This window comes from Hoplias malabaricus, chromosome 6 (assembly GCF_029633855.1).
Source record: "Hoplias malabaricus isolate fHopMal1 chromosome 6, fHopMal1.hap1, whole genome shotgun sequence".
In the NCBI taxonomy this organism is placed as follows: domain Eukaryota; kingdom Metazoa; phylum Chordata; class Actinopteri; order Characiformes; family Erythrinidae; genus Hoplias; species Hoplias malabaricus.
In genome coordinates this window covers 22,853,517-22,872,615 of record NC_089805.1, presented here as the reverse complement: position 1 = coordinate 22,872,615, position 19,099 = coordinate 22,853,517, and the positions used below count along the sequence as shown (strand labels likewise).

At 39.1% G+C, this 19,099-nt stretch overlaps 1 protein-coding gene across 1 annotated transcript in view; it reads right to left on the bottom strand.

Annotated features, from left to right (window-relative positions):
- Positions 1-770: 770 nt before the first annotated feature.
- The window catches only part of rftn1a (raftlin, lipid raft linker 1a), a 32,247-nt gene continuing 13,918 nt past the window's right edge, over positions 771-19,099 (bottom strand). The window contains exons 3-10 of the mRNA XM_066673579.1: positions 9,323-9,506; positions 8,452-8,563; positions 5,893-6,418; positions 5,394-5,597; positions 4,397-4,506; positions 4,159-4,262; positions 3,995-4,070; positions 771-1,367 (exon numbers count right to left, since the gene is read on the bottom strand). Coding sequence (XP_066529676.1) covers positions 996-1,367; positions 3,995-4,070; positions 4,159-4,262; positions 4,397-4,506; positions 5,394-5,597; positions 5,893-6,418; positions 8,452-8,563; positions 9,323-9,506 — 1,688 coding nt within the window. The 3' untranslated portion in view covers positions 771-995. The remainder of the gene's footprint in view (positions 1,368-3,994; positions 4,071-4,158; positions 4,263-4,396; positions 4,507-5,393; positions 5,598-5,892; positions 6,419-8,451; positions 8,564-9,322; positions 9,507-19,099) is intronic.

The following is a 19,099-nucleotide window of genomic DNA, read 5'->3' as shown; positions in this document are numbered from 1 at the left end:
CAAAATGTCCAATAAATTTATACAGCAACACCGCTGTGCCTAATGAGTGCGTCTGATATGGAAGAATGGTATGGAAATGGAGGCCTGCACATAGTCCTGACCTCATCCTGATATAATACCTTTGAGATGAATTAGAGACTGTGAGCCAGTCCTCGTCCAACATCAGTGTCCGATGACAAAAGTGAGCTTCTGGAAGAATGTTCAAAAATTCCCATAAACACACTCCTAAATGTCTTGGAAAGCCTTCCCAGATTTGAAGCTGTTGTAGCTGCAAAAGGTGGGGCACCATTCAATCATTATCTGTAACCACTTATTTAGTACAGGGTCACGGTGGCTCCAGAGCCTGCCCAGAATCACTGGGCACAAGCAGAAACACACACTAGAGGGGAGCCAGTCCTTCACAGGGCAACACACATTCACTTTGAGTTGCCCATACACCTACCAAAGTGTGTTTTTTGTTGGAACATGGGAAGAAACCGAAGCACCCAGAGGAAACCCACATAGATACAGAGAGAACTCACCAAACTCCTCACAGACAGGTCTCGGTCTCATCTTGACAAACTAAAGGTAATGTTTTGAAATCTTTGAAAGTAAAGAGAAATGCATCAAGTCATGATAAATTCACTCAGGAGTTTGTGCCTGAATGCAAACAAATCCTCACAGAAATGCTCCAGCATCTTTTATAAAACCATCCCAGGAGAGAAGGTGTCACTGCAGAAAAAGGGGACCAAAATACCCTTAATTCCAGAAGAAATATGGAATAAACAGGTGTGCATAGATGTTTGACCATGGAGTATGTTCACTTAATGCCTTGTTGCTCTTAGGACTCCTGTAACACTTCAGTTGAGTTACTAATACATTGTAGCAATGAAACAGCCTTGTAAATGACACTATGGGTCTCTCTAAGGGTAAAGGTAGGGCCAAGTTGATGAAGCCTTCTTAAGATTGTAACTGGATTTGGTGGAAACTTAACCATAACATTACAAATTGTATATTCAGCAAACTCCAGAGAACAGTGCTCGCTCTGGGACCAGCGGCCTCATTTCCTCTTCTTGTAAGCCACATTTGAACCCGTCTTTTTCTGCCTTACTGGTGCTTGTATTATTGACCTCTGCCATTTTTTCTTGAGCTTCATCTTCATTCTGAAGGACCTGCAAAGTCAGTGAATCTTCGCCATCCATTTCCAGGCTCTTTACCACACTCTGTCTGTTCTCCAGCTCCTCTTCATCTTTCATCCAGCTCTCAGTCTCTCTCACCATTCTCTCTGTTTCCTCTGTCACAGCTGGAGATGGCACACTCAGTATTTCCCTCCCCACTGTCTCTTTACTGTTCAAGTTCCTTTTGTGGCGACCTTTGAGGTGAAGCCTCTGAAAACACACACACACACAATCATGCACACCCCAATTAAAGGCCTGTCTTCTTCTGAGCTTCTCAAATGAACAAACTGCCAGCACTGCTTCTATTTTACACGTTTGTCATGGACAGCTCCATCTAATTTTAGTAGCCTCTTTATCTGTGGCCAGAAATAAACTGTGCATTTGTGTCTAGTGGAGCAGCCCAACAGCTCACATGACACCATCAGGAAAAATGTGCTTCTTTATTGTGCTACTACACTATAATGCTGTATATCTGTTCTTAATTAAACAAAGGGGAAAAGAACATAATATTCTCAATGATGCTGAAAGCCACGGTCCAATCATTTTAAAGTATATAAAATATATATTTACTCACAGGGTGAGTAAAGGTCGCAGGGCACCGTTTTATCTGAATACCTTAGAAAGTAATAGGTGAGGGGGTCTATCTTTTAAGTAATGTCCGGAACATCTTCAAAACTGCCATATTGGATCAGGGCAAGTCGTTTCCAATGGGAAGGTGGTCATGTTGCATTTCAAAGAAATTAAGGGTGTCTTGCGACTTTTGACTCACCCTGTATATTTATTTGTGCTGTTGATTGATTTAAAAAAAATCATTTCGCTGCAAATAACTGCAATTACTTGCACTGTAGAGTGCATGCTTTTGATAAAGGACATTTAAATTTAAAATAACCAAATCAATGAAACAATGCAGGATCAATACTATAGAAATATATTAATATTAGTAGTGTCATCATTTAAAAAAGATGTAAACACAAAAATAATATAAGATTGCTACTACGGCTTTGAGATTCTATCGAGATTGTTGGTGATGTAGTAAAGTTAACATGGAACTGGTGGCACTGAGCAAGCATTAACGGTGCCAGTAGGGCTGGGTACAGTCTTAGTCACCAGAAAAGCCAGTGTGGATTTACGGTTGTTGATGGTAAAGGGTAAGGTAGGACTGTAAAGCTGGCTTGGAGGGGGGTGGGTCTGGGATGCCAGACTTTACTGTTGAGTCATCTGGAGGTGTCGTGGGCTTAATTCAGCTAAACAGTAACGAGAGGAGGTGCCTGCCTGATGACCCTTGTGAAGAGCTGGTGATACAGGGGCTGGTTTGTGTACTCATGGGCTGGACTCATTGAGTAACCGTAGTTGTTAAGGATAACTGGTCACTGCAACCTTAGTGTTCAAGAGGAAGAGAGTGTGGTGGGCTCTATGTGAAGCTCTAATGGATTGGCATAGGATATTTTATATCTTATCTTGTGTATGATTATGATTATTATGTCAGTGTTGCTTTGATCCTTTTTGAATTAGAATCTCTTTATTTATAGAGCAAAGGTTTCAGGGAGAGCTTCAGAATGGGACAAAAACTCATAGAGAAAATTAATACTACAGCTCAGCGCATGGCTCAAACATGGCAAAAGGGACTCTGTGCATGTGTGTGTATGTATGTGTGTGCACGTGAGGAGGACGAGAAAAGGTAGGAGTGATATTTACGATATTTAAATTATATTTCAACAAAAGTAATATGTAGTTTACCTTCTGAACTCAACAGAAGCCATACTATTTTTACAATGCTTATTGTCTGTGAATTCAATTCAGGGTTGTGGTGGGTCCGGAGCCCAGCCAGAATAACTGGAAGCAAGGTGGGAACATACCCCGGAGGGGGCGCCAGATCCACACAGGGCGACACATTCACTCGCACCTATGGACACTTTTGAGTTGCCAATCCACCTACCAACGTGTTCTTTTGGATCGTGGGAGAAAACCCACGCCGACACAAGGAGAACACAAAACTCCTCACAGTCACCTGTAGCGGGGCTTGAACCCACAACTCCAGGAGCTGTGTGAAAGTGACACTACCTGCTGCACAAACCCATATAATTTTTATTAGTAATAATTAATCAGTTTAATAAAAGTTAAAAGGTTCACAAATCCATATCATCTGCATGCTGTGAGCTGAGAGGGTGGGTCAAATTGCAGAATGACTGACAGTGGCATCACCATGGCAATGTAAACAACACAATCAGTAATAGCACACCAGAGCTAGCAGGAACCTTAGTGGAAAAAAATACTAAAATTTGTAGGGGTTTTTATGCCACTGCAGCAAACGAGCTCAGAGGTGGGTGATTAAGGAACTGTAGTTTATGACCTGGAGAACACACACACTGCCCCTGTGACACTGCACAGAAGACCTGTGTGCTTTGCTGTCAAAGGCTGGTCAGCCAAACAACACCTGACAGTAGGAGAGAGATTTTAGAGGCTAAAATCTGGGGGTGGCAGCATATATTGGAGTTTCATCAGTGAGGTTATGTTTAAAATGTTCATCACATCCACCACCCTGATGAACTCCTTCAATCCCAACAGGGTTTTAGAGTCTTAATGCACTGGAAAGCTGTGTTTTATTGAGGTTCTGTGACAGACCTGACATCACACAAGTGAAAATTAGTCCTACCCAATTCTAATCAACCCTAAGCCAATAGATGCAAACTAAATTAATCATTTAAAAATCTCCCAAAAAAAAAAACTTTTGAAAAAAACTCATGTTAGATAAACTGGTTATCTGAACACTGGTGATTCGTATGTAAAACTAATACATCCAATAATCCAGAATTGTTTGTTTTGTGTGTTATACACACCGTGAAGTCTCTCCTCTTGCGGGACAGAACAGGTCTCTGGAGGAAGAGGATCTGCTTTGTGGCTAAACTGCCATCACTAAGACAGAAACCCAAAACATCTCGTATTAACAGGTTGCACTTCATCTCTCAACAGTATTAAAATTAAATTCAGGTTAAATATTTACCTATTAGTTTTGACTATGGGTGTGGGCAGCACACACATTAGCCTCCAGCCGTATGGAGCAAGAGACTGGAGCAGAGGGATGTAATCCGTTTTTACTGCAACACCCTGTGGGGAAATACATTTTGTTTGCTTGTGGAGGAGGGGAAAAGGGTTGGAAGAGAAAACCGTAAAATAAAACACACACCCCTAATCCTAAAGTAGCACTTGCATTCTGGAAAACGTATCTTTACAAGACTTACGTCAATGACTGTCCACTGCTCAACTACAATGGCGTCATAGGTTGTGGCAGTCATGATGTCATCAGAAGCGCTCTGGAATATGAACACACTCTCTATGGTGGAGGACGAATCTAGAAAGACAAAGCAAAGAAATGATCACCTGCTGAAAGAGAGCAATTTCCTCCTAAACTACCTAGAATTGTAATGAAAAAACCTTGCTCTTTGCCTTAATCTTTGCTGTCCAAATGAACATAAATATCATGTAAAAAAAAATAAGTTGCCAGGACAAGCTAAAAAAAGTTCAATTAAATGTAAAAAGCTTTATATTCCAAATAATACATCAGTCCATCTGTAGTGACATGTTCACTAAACATAAATAGCGCTTAATAACGACAATTAAAAGCCCAAAGGTTATGAGAGTCTAAAATATTGAATTATAACCAAAATATAACACTTTGTAAATGAGAGGAATGTAAATTATATTTGTATTTTATTTTTATAAATAACTTTTTTGCTTTTCTTTGATTCGTTCTATTTTATGCATCTGTCTAGTTTTCACTTCAAGATGTACTTGCTTGAGCTTTGACTCCTTTTTGACATGAAAGCAGGATCTATCTAATGAACAAATGATTGACACATCATAGCAATACCAGCTCACAGATTACCATCTACACTCCCTGCTGTGTAAGTACCAGAAGCAAGTTTTAAATGACAAACAATGAGCAAACAGTTAATCTGTCTCTTTGTTATAGCATAGGAGTTATATGTTTAAATAAACCAGGTTATGTCATAAAGATGTTGAATGAGATGCTAACTGGGAGCTCATTTAACATATCAAGGATTTGTCCAGGAGCAAGTGATTGACTAGGTCCTGCCCTCATCTCAAATGGGGGCCAGATTAAAGCGTGAAATGTTTTAGACAACAAAAAAGATGAGGGGAGAAGGGAGGAGAGAAAAATCCTTGGACAGTGACTATATGCAACTATTTACTCATTTTCTATGCATATAGCTGCTGTACCAGTGTCATCTGCCAGGTGAAAATAGCCATCGATAAGTTGGGCACCACTTCTGAAGTGCTGGGTCATGTGATCCAGCCAATGGGTGTCGACTGTTGTGATAAGCCCCGCCTCCTTGTGCACCTGCAGTGGAATTCTTACAGAGTAGAACCTTGGTGACCCAGACAGCACCACAGCGTGGTTATAGAGAGCAAAGACCTGCACACCTTCACAACACAGAGACTCCAGGTCACACAGGGAAGGTACTGTCATATCTGTATATACTGTCTTCCTTTTTAAAAATATGAGAAATGGAAATAAAAATGAGAATTAAGAAGTGTGTCAAAAATTGTGTTTTTACTAATTTATTTTGTGCATTGACATTATTTTCTTCTAAATTCATTTGAATGCAATAGACAAGACCATCCTGATTAACAGTGCAAATATTTATGAAGGGGAATATAAAACATTGTAAAAAAAAAAAAGCAAACACCACCATCAAAACATCAAACTCTAGCTTACGGGTGAGGGGACTGGTGGCCCCATGTCGTTTTCCAGGTTTGTCAGGGTTTTTGACCTGCTCTGGGACCTGAAGAATGTAATGCCCATCAGCCAGATGTGGTTCCGTTGAGCTGGATCCAGACTCTCTTCGTGTCTGTTGTCCACCAGCCTCAATTTCTTCTTGTTCTGAGTTTTGATATGTATCAGCAAATGGGCTTTGGTGGTTGTGGAATTGGCAGTTTTCTTGCTCTTTCTCTTGATTTGCCTTATTTCCAAAGTCCTGATTTGGAGAGTTCTTGTTCGGATAGCTCTCTTTTTGTACGTCTGGCAAATTGTCATTCTCGCAGTGGTGGTTCCGTTTGTCCTGGTCCTGGCTGCTGCTGGTTGGGCTGAGTGTTGGTGCTCCTGTGTGCTGATGTATGGAGGATGGGCTGGAGTGCAGGGACGAGATTTCCTCCGTGTCACCATGCCCCCAAAAAAAAGGCCCCCCACCAGGCTGCTGCAGAAAGCCCACAAACAGCACCCCAGAGTCAGCCAGATCCTGCACCTGCAGACACCAATATTAATATAGACGTTTCTGTTCTGTTTCAGAACTCTCATTATGAAAAGCTTTTCAGTGCATTAACACAGTAATTTGGGCATCTGGAGTGCATACTAGCCCAAAAATAAAACAACCCAGTCAGTTTTTTGTAAGTGAGAAAACGTGAGAAAATGAGCTGCACAGATTTTGCTCTACTCTCATGTCAAGTGCAGAGACTTATAGATGTCCTCCCTCACTGTCGGAGTCTCTCCATTCACCGCAGAGAACCTGGCTATATGTGAGAGCACAAAGACTAGGTTAAACAGAGCAAAACAAACACCACAAGCCTGGAGAACTAAGAGTACTGATTAAATATGACAAACTGAGAATGGAGAAGGAAGAGAATGAAGCATATAAGGTAATAAGCCAGAGCTTCTTCTCCTTGCTCCACATTCCTGGACACTTGCCCTGAACTGAGCTGAGGCTCATTCTCATTTAAAGGCACAAGAGCTGAAACCAGTTATTCTGAACAGGGCTGTTTAGACAGTGGGAGAATGGTGGTGTTGTTTGATCCTTGTGGTATTTTGACTAAAGCATGTCACATAGAGCTCTTGCTGTGGAATGATTTCCTGTGCAGTTATTTAACAGGGCTCAACACTGCGATATCACCCCAAATTAATTAATTTATACTGATTCTAGGGCTATACACCTGTTGGCTGGAACCAGCCTGAACCTTTTGAGGCTGCTCCACGACTCTGTGCTGGTTACGCAGTTGGGCTTCAATAGCTGGATGATATGTAACTAGATGAGATTCTCAAATTCCCATTTCCCCGTTTCCATGTGACCTTTCTGGCACAGATTTTGCATATTGCCTTGAATAAATTGTCTGGTTCTTCCTTCTCATTCTGATGAAAGCTGAAATGTTCCAAAACTAGTGAAGCTGCATTTGTGACTAGGTTGCTGCCGTTGTTTCTGTTTTAACACTAAACTGTTCATCAGCATTTCAGATGTCAACAGCTGAGGAAAAGTACACATTTTTTTTTACTTTTACAATTTTAAAAACAAATTTATTTATCATTCATTATACATGCATGGAAGTTTAAAACAAGACCTTGCCAAAAAGAGAACACCAAAAAGGAAAAATCAAGGCACCAGGGAAAGGGGGTGTGTGTCCCTTTTCAAACAATTAATAAAAAAAATTAATGGACATATTTGGTTATTGGATATTTGATTATTTTGTCAGTTATACAAAAACATGGCTGTACAATGGCTTTGAAAATCGGTCAGACTACTCAATCTGTTAATATCATAATATCAGAATATTTTTTATTTGATATGTAAAGAATGTTGATCTTAACGTGAAAATTCTGTGATTTGTATTACATCTGTGTCAGAATCTAAACTTTTAAACAGGATTTAGGTACCGTTTAAGCACAATAATAAGCATTTTGTGGCCTGAACTGTGCTCTCCATTTGCATGCATGATCAAGAAGGGGGAAAAAAACCCCGTACTGAAACACTGGGCTCATTGAGTTCATATTGTTTATAATCCAATAACTGTCCATTATCTTCGGGGGAAAAAAATCTCTGTGTTTATTTTTACACTGTTAGTACTTCTCAGAAAGTGCTGGTCATTCCTGTAGTATCTGGAGGTAATCAGCAGCAGGAATTTGGCAAACTCTTTCAGTAGGACTTTCGCCAAAGTGAGAGAAAAGGGTAATCAAACCAGTTTTTAAATATTATCTTCCTGGTACACACACAGTAAAACCATCAGTAAATGTCACATGGCTTAAACATCCTCACAAGTGAGCACACGCATAGTCAAACATAGCTTATCTCTGTATAAATGTCATTACCGCAATGGCAGAAAGGTCATGGAATAATGGCAGTCACAGGCAGTGAATGTGTGGTGTCACTCACTTCCTGTGGTCCCCTGTGCTTCATTATTTTATTTGCACTGTTCTCAACTGCATGTAAACCATAATGAACTGGCTTTTGCCTATGAACAGAGAAAGAAAATGATCGGCTGGTAAATAAAAAACAGAAAGAAACAGACTGACCTTTTTCACATAGCCCTGAATCACTTCCGGGTCAGGAGCCTGAAGCCCAGCGAAACAAACATCTGTCTCCAGGCGAGGTCGAACACATTTCAGCACGCCATTCTCTGAACAGCTGTGAAACAAACCCCAAAAAGACGCACATCTAAAACTACTATGAAAACAGCTGTTAATGAAATTACAATCTTGATGAATGCTAATGAAGTTTTTAATAAAACTGATGCAATCCGATTGCAACATCATAAAAACAGTGGTACAGTTTTTTACAAATCATTTGAGGGTCAACTGATTAAGTGAACAAACACTATAAGACTGCTATATTTCTTCTGAAATCAAGTTATTAATCATGGGAACTCCTTAATCCTGCAGGCTTTAAACATGCCAGTATATTTCTGTGAGGACCTGAAGGCATTGGTGGATGGAACATCTCAGAGCAGAGTTCCACTGCTAAAACATTAGAGGTATAAAACCACCACCACTTTAATGTTTTTCAATGCTACTCATTTTGTGGCATCCACAAATGCTATTTTATTTAATTTTAATCATTTTTGGATCCAATGTGTTTGTAGATTGCCATGTTAAGCTAGTTTTGCCTCATTAACTGAATAATTAGCTAAGTTTTTCAAATTCTCTTTACTTGTAAAGTCTTTTTTATTGAACTTTATTTCCACAGAAATGTCAGCAGAAGGAAAAGGTTAATCCCTGTTTAATTTGAGTGACTATTTAAGCTGTTTCATCAAGTCTGATATTGGTTAACATGCTCTGTACCTATACAGCTGCCAATAGCGAGAGAGGCAGATCATTAGGTATCAAAACACCATATATATATATATATATATATATATATAACAAAAATGTATGTGATAGATTCTACCTGTTTGTCTCTCGGATGAGTACGGCACGGTGTAGCTGTCTCTGGAGATTTGCTCTGGCAGGACCACACGAGTGAACGAATGGATGAACAGCAGCCAGGATAAAACCCTGCTGATACAACTCACACACCTGAACTGGCAACTCCCTCACAGAAGACAAACACAACAATGAGGACACAGCCACTTCTGAGAGAGAGAGAGAGAGAGAGAGAGAGAGAGAGAGAGAGAAAGAGAGAGAGAGAGAGAGAGAGAGAGTAAAAGTACAAAATGTGATTAAAACATTAATTTATTAATTGACACACTGATCTTAACACTTCATCTGGAGTTAGGAAGGTCTTCCACAATCCATTTCAATGCCTTATACATATAGTGACATACAGGTGGTATGAAAACCAAGCACACAGATATGCAGACTGCTTCTACGAAGATTTGTGAAAGAATGGGTTGCTCTAAGGAGCTCAGTGAATTCCAGCATGGTACCGTGATAGTTCCGTCCAGTCGTGAAATTTCCTTGCCACTAAATATTCCAGTGTCAACTGTCATTGGAATTATACAAAGGAAGCGATTGGGAACAACAGCAACTCAGCAACAAAGTGATATCCCATGTAAAATGACAGAGCGAGGTCAGCAGATGCTGCGGCACATAGTACACAAAGGTTGCCAACTTTCTGCAGTGTGTGTCCTTCAGATTAGCTCAAGAACGGTGCATAGAGAGCTTCATGAAATGGGTTTTCATGGCCAAGCAGCTGCATAAAAGCAGTGGAGACGTTCTTTGGACTGACTCTGTCTGGCAATCCGATGGACAAGTCTGGGTTTGACAGTTGCCAGGAGGAGGGATTATGGTGTGGGTCTCAGTCAAAGGAACTCTATACTTCAGCATACCAAGAGATTTTGGACAATTTTATGCTCCCAACTTTGTGGGAACAGTTTGGGGAGGGGCCCTTCCTGTTCCAACATGACTGAACACCAGTGAACAAAGCAAGGTCCATCAAGACATGGATGAGAGAGTTTGGTGTGGAAGTACACCAAGTATAAAGCTGGCAAATTTGTTATGATCAAGGGAGATGAGGACAACTGATATGAAATATTAAATAATAATCTAAAACATCCCCATTCTCACACAATCTCAAGAGGATGTGGGAAAGCATGTGCTCCACCACTGAACAGATCAGCATGCTTAGAGGAAAACATTAAATGTCCAGACAGTGCTTTGCCAGCTAACAGACTCCTATGCTAGCACTGTGCTCGTGAGAAGGGGAAAGGGAGGACCGTTCTATTCCCATAGAGACCAAGGCCTAATGTGTTCTGCTGGACTCTTGGCACTCCCATCGTTTTAATCTGTGCTATCAAACTGTGCATGCCAAAGTGCTGGATTAATCAGTAGCACTAATGGTGCAAGAAGCGTTGTCGTCTACAGTGGCGATCCATACATTTAAACATTTAGAAAATGTTTAGAAAAATGCTTTGATTTCATGCAATCTCTTTTTGTTTTCTTCTAGATACCTGAATATGAAACCTGAGAAACAAAAACGTCCATTATCTCAAGTGTTATTTTTAGAAATTGGTCTAATTAAAAATGGGAACCCCATAGGTTTTTAAATGTTATAATGAATATAGTGTTCTATATAAGGTAGCTGGAGCTCATGCAGTGGCTAGTGAGTTGATGTGCTAGGTAGATGTCTCTTTAAAAAGAGAGAGAGAAAAAAAAAGTGGTGAGTGTAGGGGCCACATTGGAGTTGCACATTCACAACTTGACACAAACACATGGGTAGCTCGTGTGTCAGCTTCCCCATTACGGCCACACAGGGCAAGGCACATCTCCATGGAAACCCCTTTGGGAGTGAGTAGTGTGAATGTGGGAGAGAGACACAGAAATAAAGAGTTTTTTTAAGCTCTGTACTCCCAAAGCAGAGTGGGACTGCAGGTAGTTAGCATAGCTATTATAGCTGAAGCGTAAGCAATCAGTAGATTAGCAAAGTATACGCAAGGTTAATCAACTGATAAGTCTGCTGAGGATTGATGCATGTGTGTGTTGCGATTCTCATCTCATCTGCATGGCTCTGTGGGGAAAAATGCAGCTAATACATTCCCTGAAGACTGAGGAGAGAGAGAGAGAGAGAGAGAGAGAGAGAGGTGTGAACCGTTTCATTTTCAGTACATTCTGCCAAATAACAAATCATCTAATCTGTTCACACGCTCTCACACTGTCTCTGTCACACACTCACACAGATTCTGAGACAAATGCAAGCACTTGCATGCTTTCACCAGCAGTTCCAAAATGAACTTCCAAACAAACTGGAGAAGACTTGCAAGAAAGTTCTGGCTGAGTATTTCATGCTATCTCTACAGTCTCAAGCAGATTGAGAATGTACTGTCTGCACACTGAAGCCTGTCACTAAAACACTTTTAAACCTGCCAGAAACATAGTGGCTACACACAATTAGTTACTGTTTCAAGTTCTTAAAATCTTAAATGAATATGTAGTGAGATTTATGCTTTTATAAAATGTAAAGGCCCGGATGATTTCACTCCCTGCCCTGTTTAGCCCCCTTATACCATTTTGTCACTATTCAGGACCCCCAGATTATTCTAAGCACTGCAGTGACACTGATGTGGTGGTGGTGGTGTGTTAATGTGTGCTGTGCTGTTACAAGTAGATCAGACACAGCAGTGATGTCACTTCTGGATGGGGACGTGCCCATCAACCAGAAATAACCAGCCAATAGGGTTCGCTGGGCTGTGCCCACTGATGAAGGACTAGAGGACAACCAACACTATACAATAGATTTTACAGAAACAGATGAGCTACCCTCTCTGACTTTACATCTACAAAGTGGACCAATCAGGTAGGAGTGTCTAACAGAGTGGACAGTGGATGGATACAGTTTAAAAACTCCACCTGCATTGCTGTGAAAGTAGATGAAAGGGGGTAAAGCAAATATGAAGGTCAACAGATGGACTACAGTCTGTGATCGTAGGGGGGTAAAAACACACCCACCCCTATTAATACATTATATAACCAAGCAATTCCGGATCATTTCTGGTCTGCCCTCTTAAGCTGGGGTTACACTACATGATTTTTGCCATATTTTACCCCCCAGATTTCCAGTAGGGCCTAGTCTGTGTTAGCTGACTTTAGTCTTCAGACTCTGGTGCAGTAACAGGTGTCAGTCGGGGGAAAATCGTTTTGTGTGATATACCCAGTCTTTTTATAATCTGCCATGACATTAAATGTTGTGTAGTGTATCCAAGGCTTTAGTCATCGGCAATGCCACCCATTAAAGAGGACGCCCTGAATCAAACAAGTCAACTACTGCTTCTTTTCAAACTGCTTCTAACACAATCCTAATAAACAGTTAAAATCACAAGGAGGAAAATGCGTACAGGCCAGATCTGTTATGTCAAATAAACAAAAGAGGTAAAACTGTCTGGGTAGCACTGTGCTTGTGATGAGGGGAAGGGACTGCCATCCTACCCACCAAGAACGAGAGAGACCAATTGTGCTCTCTAGGACACCCAGCCTCAGAAAACTGTCACATCAAAATGGATCAAACCAGTGATCTCACCATGATTGGGCCACTGCTTAGACCTCTACTTTTAGTAGTCCTCAGTTCTGAAGAATATTTTTATTCAAAGTATTTAATTTTTTTTTTTTAAACTGTTGATGGAATTCAAACATGGAGCACAAAGTTAACTGGATCATTAACTTAATATTAACCAAAACTTTTTAACCAACATCTAATGTATATCAAATAAAGAAAAGATTTACATTTTTAATAAACAAAAATGCAGTCAAATAACTTCACAGCACATCCATCAGAAAAATTGACATTATAAATGAAATTAACAATTTAAGAATTAAACTAGGATATATTTTGATACAGTTCTTTAAGGGTGGTACTGATAATGTGGTGGAGACACTGTAATCTTAGGAGGCTACCACTGATACGTAGTTTGTCCTGCGTTCAATCCAGTGTGTCGGCCAGAACACCACTTGAGGCCAGAGTTAATTCAAGAATTTATTAGTCCATGAACATGAGGAATGAGAGCTCTGTGTGTATGTGTGTGTTGTTTCATCAATGATGCACATCGGCTAGTTTGAATAACACAAAGCAGACTGAGAAGGAACTATGGTGGCTGCACTTAACAACTGCTCCCCTAGTAGATGATGCTGGAAACTAACGTGAGTCATGTGACAGAGCTTCAACCAATGAGAAATAACTATGGCTAAATGCACATTTATACATTTATAAAGAAAACAAAATATTAACATACATATTTAAGTTTTTATGTACTGAACGACTATAAGTCTGTTATACACACTGGGCCTTTTGAACAGATAATAAATATTTGAATACTTTTTGCAAATAATGAAGTATTTGAAGCATGTAAAACAATATTATGGCCAGCCATTCAAAAGTGTAAATATAACCTCTGCAGCAAATATTTTAACTAAAATACGTTTTCTGTAAATGTTAATGCACTGTTAACAAATGTGTCCACATTTTTGCACAAGTCAAAAAAATTATGTCTCTTAAATGCATCAGATATAAAATAAATGGACATTAAATTTCCAGAAAACTCTTATTTAAAAAAAAAACATTTGCTGAAGGAATTTTTAAAATCCTTTTTAATTTTGAAAAGGAACTAAATATGTTGTTGCATGCCCAGAATTAGCATAATATTGCATATGTATCACACAAGCTTGCATTCTTATTCAGTCACAGCCAAAAATATTGATGTAAAATCTCCAGTCAAAAGGGTTCTGGAGGTAGTGTTGCCTTCAGGGCAGAAGGAACGTAATTGGTTGCCAGCCAACAGGTGGGGATGAATGTGATTGGTTAAAATGAATTGGGATATATTTATATGGCACTATAATCCAATAAAGCTCTACGTAGATCCTTGCGTTTGGAAGAAATAAATGTGCAATATATTGTAAACTTAATTCTGTTTCATAATTTGTTAGACAAAGATTTTAATGGACGATAATGCAACTTTGTGCCTCTGAGGAAGCAGAAGAATGTTCTGCTGCGACTGGGGCAGATTCTGAAGAAGTACTTTCCTGCATTTTGCGTTATAACTGCTGCCTCAAAGGAAGCAGCAGAATGTTATACAATGCAATTTGGAACACTTCTAACTAACTATGAAACAGAACCAAGTGTACAGTAACAAAAATTAAAAGTTATATTGTTTATTTATTCTTCCAAAGAAATTCTGGCAAGAAAGTCAGAGCAAGAGTATGGTTGACTCAGTCTTTGGGACTGTGCAGCACATGGAATATGGAGAAAAGAAAGAAAGAATTGTACAAGGATGAGAGATCCAACTTTGATGAAAAGCATGGACAATCTCAAGGATACAAATACATCTCAAACCTCAGCATTTCTGTGTCCATTGTGCACAATAAGGAAGTCTGCAGGCCAAGGCACTATAACTGACAATCATTTGTAAACTACAAATGATGGAAATTTACAAATGATTATTCAAAGTATTGCTTTACCTCAAATAAGTTGAATTAAAAAAATAATCCTGCACCAAACGTTCAAGCTGACCTGCAGACAGTGTACAGCATTGTCAGCTCTCACTTTCCATTGACACCTGAAAATAAAAAGCGATGTATAAGACCCAAGAGGATCCTGCTGCTGACTTAGTGGCATTTAAAAAGTCAGACTGAACGTTTGCCAAGGCCTAGCCACATCAATATACCATTTACCAAAAAAATTGTCTTTAAAGGAAAGAACACCTTCCCTATACTCAAACATGTATGGTCATAGAGTTGCATAGAAGTTTCGAGCTGATTTTCTGCTACAGGCACTGGACTTGCCTCTTCCAAGCAGGACAATGATCCAAAGCACCAAATCATATTTCAAAAGCAAAGAGAAATTGTGTGAAAAAAGCAGCTGGGGAGGTCTACAGTGAGTGCAGATGTAATTCACCTACAAACTCGAAGAAATCTTGGGACAATGCACAGCTTTAAAAATAGATAAATAAATAACTTTAAAAATCTGAGAAACATGAAGCAACTGAGCTTTTCATCCATCCATCCATTATCTGTAACCGCTTATCCAATTTAGGGTCGCGGGGGGTCCAGAGCCTACCTGGAATCATCAGGCGCAAGGCAGGAATACACCCTGGAGGGGACGCCAGTCCTTCACAGGGCAACACAGACACACACACATTCACACCTACGGACACTTTCGAGTTGCCAATCCACCTGCAACGTGTGTTTTTGGACTGTGGGAGGAAACCGGAGCACCCGGAGGAAACCCACGCAGACACGGGGAGAACACACCAACTCCTCACAGACAGTCACCCGGAGCGGGAATCGAACCCACAACCTCCAGGTCCCTGGAGCTGTGTGACTGCAACACTACCTGCTGCGCCACCGTGCCGCCCGGAGCTTTTCAGTCAGTTATTATTTCCAAAGAGTATGCTACCAAATATTAAGTCGAAGGTGCCAATAATTGTGTCCAGTTCGTTTTTCTATGTGGAAGGAGATGAAATCTGACTTAATTTTCTCCATTTAGTCAATGTTTAGTTGTATCAATGAAGATAAAACATAAAACAAGTTGATATGAAGCAGTTTTCAGAAAGACGTGCAGGGGTGCAGATAATTTCCACCACAACTGTAAAATCACCCAGTAACCACAGTAGAAGTGACACAAACTAGAATCTTTTTTCAGCCATAGCAATATCCTACACATTTAGCACTTTCAAACACGCCGTGCTCTTATGATGTATTTCCGTAACACTGAGAACACAATTATTAGGAACCAAGCCTAATTAAGCCATATACAAATGTACACTGACATAGCAGTCTCTGAAGGAGAACTACCTTAACCTTTTATATAATTACTAAGCAGCAGCAAAACTGGGCATGTTAAAGTTTATGATCATAATTAAGAGATATTACAGTCTTAATTAAAATACTTTATAGTGACCAAAAAGCAGAAATAGAACGCGAAAGTGTGGTACCAGCAAATTCTGGGAAGTAGAAAGGCCTTGGGTCATTTTTGTAGTGATATGTGCATACAAGAGAATGTTCTGTCATAACTGACTTCTCTAGAAATAAAAGGAAAAAAAACTCATTTTACTGTAAACCACAACCCCACACATTCCACTATGTATCGAGATGGCAGAAAGTAACACCTTACCCAGGCAAAAAAAAAAAGTGTTTAGAGAATACAGTGTCATCACACCTCTCTATTTCTGGTTCCCTCAAAGATTCAAGTCAATGAGCTTGGATCTATTCCAGGCTTGGGTATACTGGGCTTTTGTGGGTAATAAGACAAACCACAGCAACATATGTGGAAATGTGGCAATCCTGCAGAGCCTTGCACAATGTGGAATACCCAAAGTGAGCGTTGTAATAATATATAAAACAAATGTGCCAAAACCTCTTTGCATACTGTAAAAAAAAAAAGCCTGCTTCAATGCCTTCTCCATTGTTCTATGTTGCAAAGATTGATTAAGCTAAAGTAACAACCAAATTTCTTCATAATTAGTATAGTATTAAAAAAAAAAATTTTTTTTTCAGCAAAGTTGACATTTTTGCGCATGTAACAAAAACAAGAATCTCTGATTTGGTAATTCTCTTTAAGTCCCGTCCCCCCCCCCCCCCCCATTTTGATGACAAACAAAAATGTTTCTAATGTTTTCAAAGACCACCTTGATTTTTTAAATAATAAAATACAATACTGATGCCTGCAACGCACTCCATATGAGTGAAAAGTTTATGAAATATTCATGTTATATTATTTTGTTACATTTCACATTAAAAGTCCCAGGAATTTAAGTTTTCTTTCTAATTAAGTTAATCCGGCTCCTCAGGGCTCACATTGTAAATTAATAAATGAGTCCTTGTTAACATCTTCTATTAAGTCTGTCTGCTGTATTTCACCAACACATGTATGGTTGTATATCCCCAAGTCTCCCCACGAGCGCCATTATGTTTTGAATCTATAAATGTGCTGATAAGTTTTTAAATTTCAAAGCTGTGTGTTGCCATGGTAATGAAATAAACAGCTGTTAGTCACACATATTGATACATGTAAATACATGAAATGTGAACTTGCCAGGAAAGCACATAAATACGCAAGATTCGGCTTTATGGATATACCCCAAGCATGTTCCCACACTGGACAGTGCTACAATATAAAATAAGGGAATATTGTGCTGTGTTGTTCGTGGTGAAAAAATTGTAGTGTGATGTATCTGGAGCTTTTGTCTATGAGTTAAATAAGCAAACAAACAAAAAAAATGTGTTAAAATAAATAAATAAATAAAAAATATACCTGATATTACAAAAAGCCACTGTTTAATGTTATAAGGTAAATAATGTCATTAAAGTGTTTATCTGGCAAAGATGAGCCCAGTAGAGTGATTGTGTGTTCAGTTTAGTGCTGGGCGATATGACTAAAAATCAATATCAACTGATTAAACATTTTACCTTGACAAGTAATTACGCCTTTTATATATATATAAAGTATTTTTTAATCCTCACTATTTGCTGCTCTCAAGTCGAGTTTTGAGCTCGAAACTGGTCAAATGTGTTTACGAAGACCTAGTGTCTGTAAAAGGTTTAATTTTTTTTTAAGCAATTTTTTAAAACTTTCTCAGTCTGGTACGCTAGGCTTTCTCTCTCTGATCAAGGGAAGGAAAAGCCCCCCCAAACTTTGAAAAGCATGAACTGAGATGAGGATATTGTTGTTCCAGCTCCTTATTTTTGCTGTAAAAGGGACTGACTCTAAATTCAGAAGACCACCAAATGCATGAAAGCAAAAAACAGACCGAAAATGCTAAAAATGGAAACAACTCTATTTACAAATGAGTTTGTGATTATTCAAACTGTGAAAAAATGTACAGATAAGTTAAACATCAGCCACAGTTCCCTCAAATATACTGTTCCATGTTAAAAGAAGCAGTGCTTCTGAATGTAAATAAACCAGAGTACAGCTTTTTCCCCATAATCATAGATGTTCCCTTTAATGAATGATTATCTTGTTTTTGCCCTCATAGTTCACTGACAAGTCTTGTACTGTAAATATGCTAAAATTATTAAAGCTAGGATAATTTTTCCAATAATACTGGGAGCTTGTCAGTCTTTTACTTTTTTGAGCCATGCACTATTCATATTTGGTGATGTGACTGTGCTTCAAGTGTTGAAACACACTGATGGTATTACCTCTGTTTGCTGAAACTTTGATTTTCTTTTTTTGTCAGTGTTTATATTTGACTTCTTTATGCTTAATGTCAACATCACTAAATTCAAAGTTTTTTTTTGGGTATAAGTTACTCTGTTGTCCTCTCTGTTTATGTCATCCAAGTTGCTCCCATGTGGTGGATTGAAGGGGCATAATCACCTCTGCACAGTAGTGTGGTTTTAAGGGGACAATATATGAACACACAGTTATTTGATAGTTGTAACCTAGATACCCAGCATTATTTAGCCTCTTATTTCACTCATTGATCACTGGTGCCTAAAAAAATTCACTCATTGTTATATTCACCAGTATATCTCAAGTACTACAGGTCCAAAGTCGACAGTCAATATATCAAATTAAAGCATCAAGTCACTGCTTTTTATTGATTTAATCATTTTATATATAATCCCACTCAATAAATAAGTAATTTTGGTCGAAAAATAACTTGCCAGGAAATTATACATATAATACACGAATCGAACGGGCAGACTCTCAGGATCATTATACGCTAAAATGTAGGACAAATGAATTAAAGCCGAAAGAATAAGATATTCCAAACTTCAGGTTTCTTCCTCATCA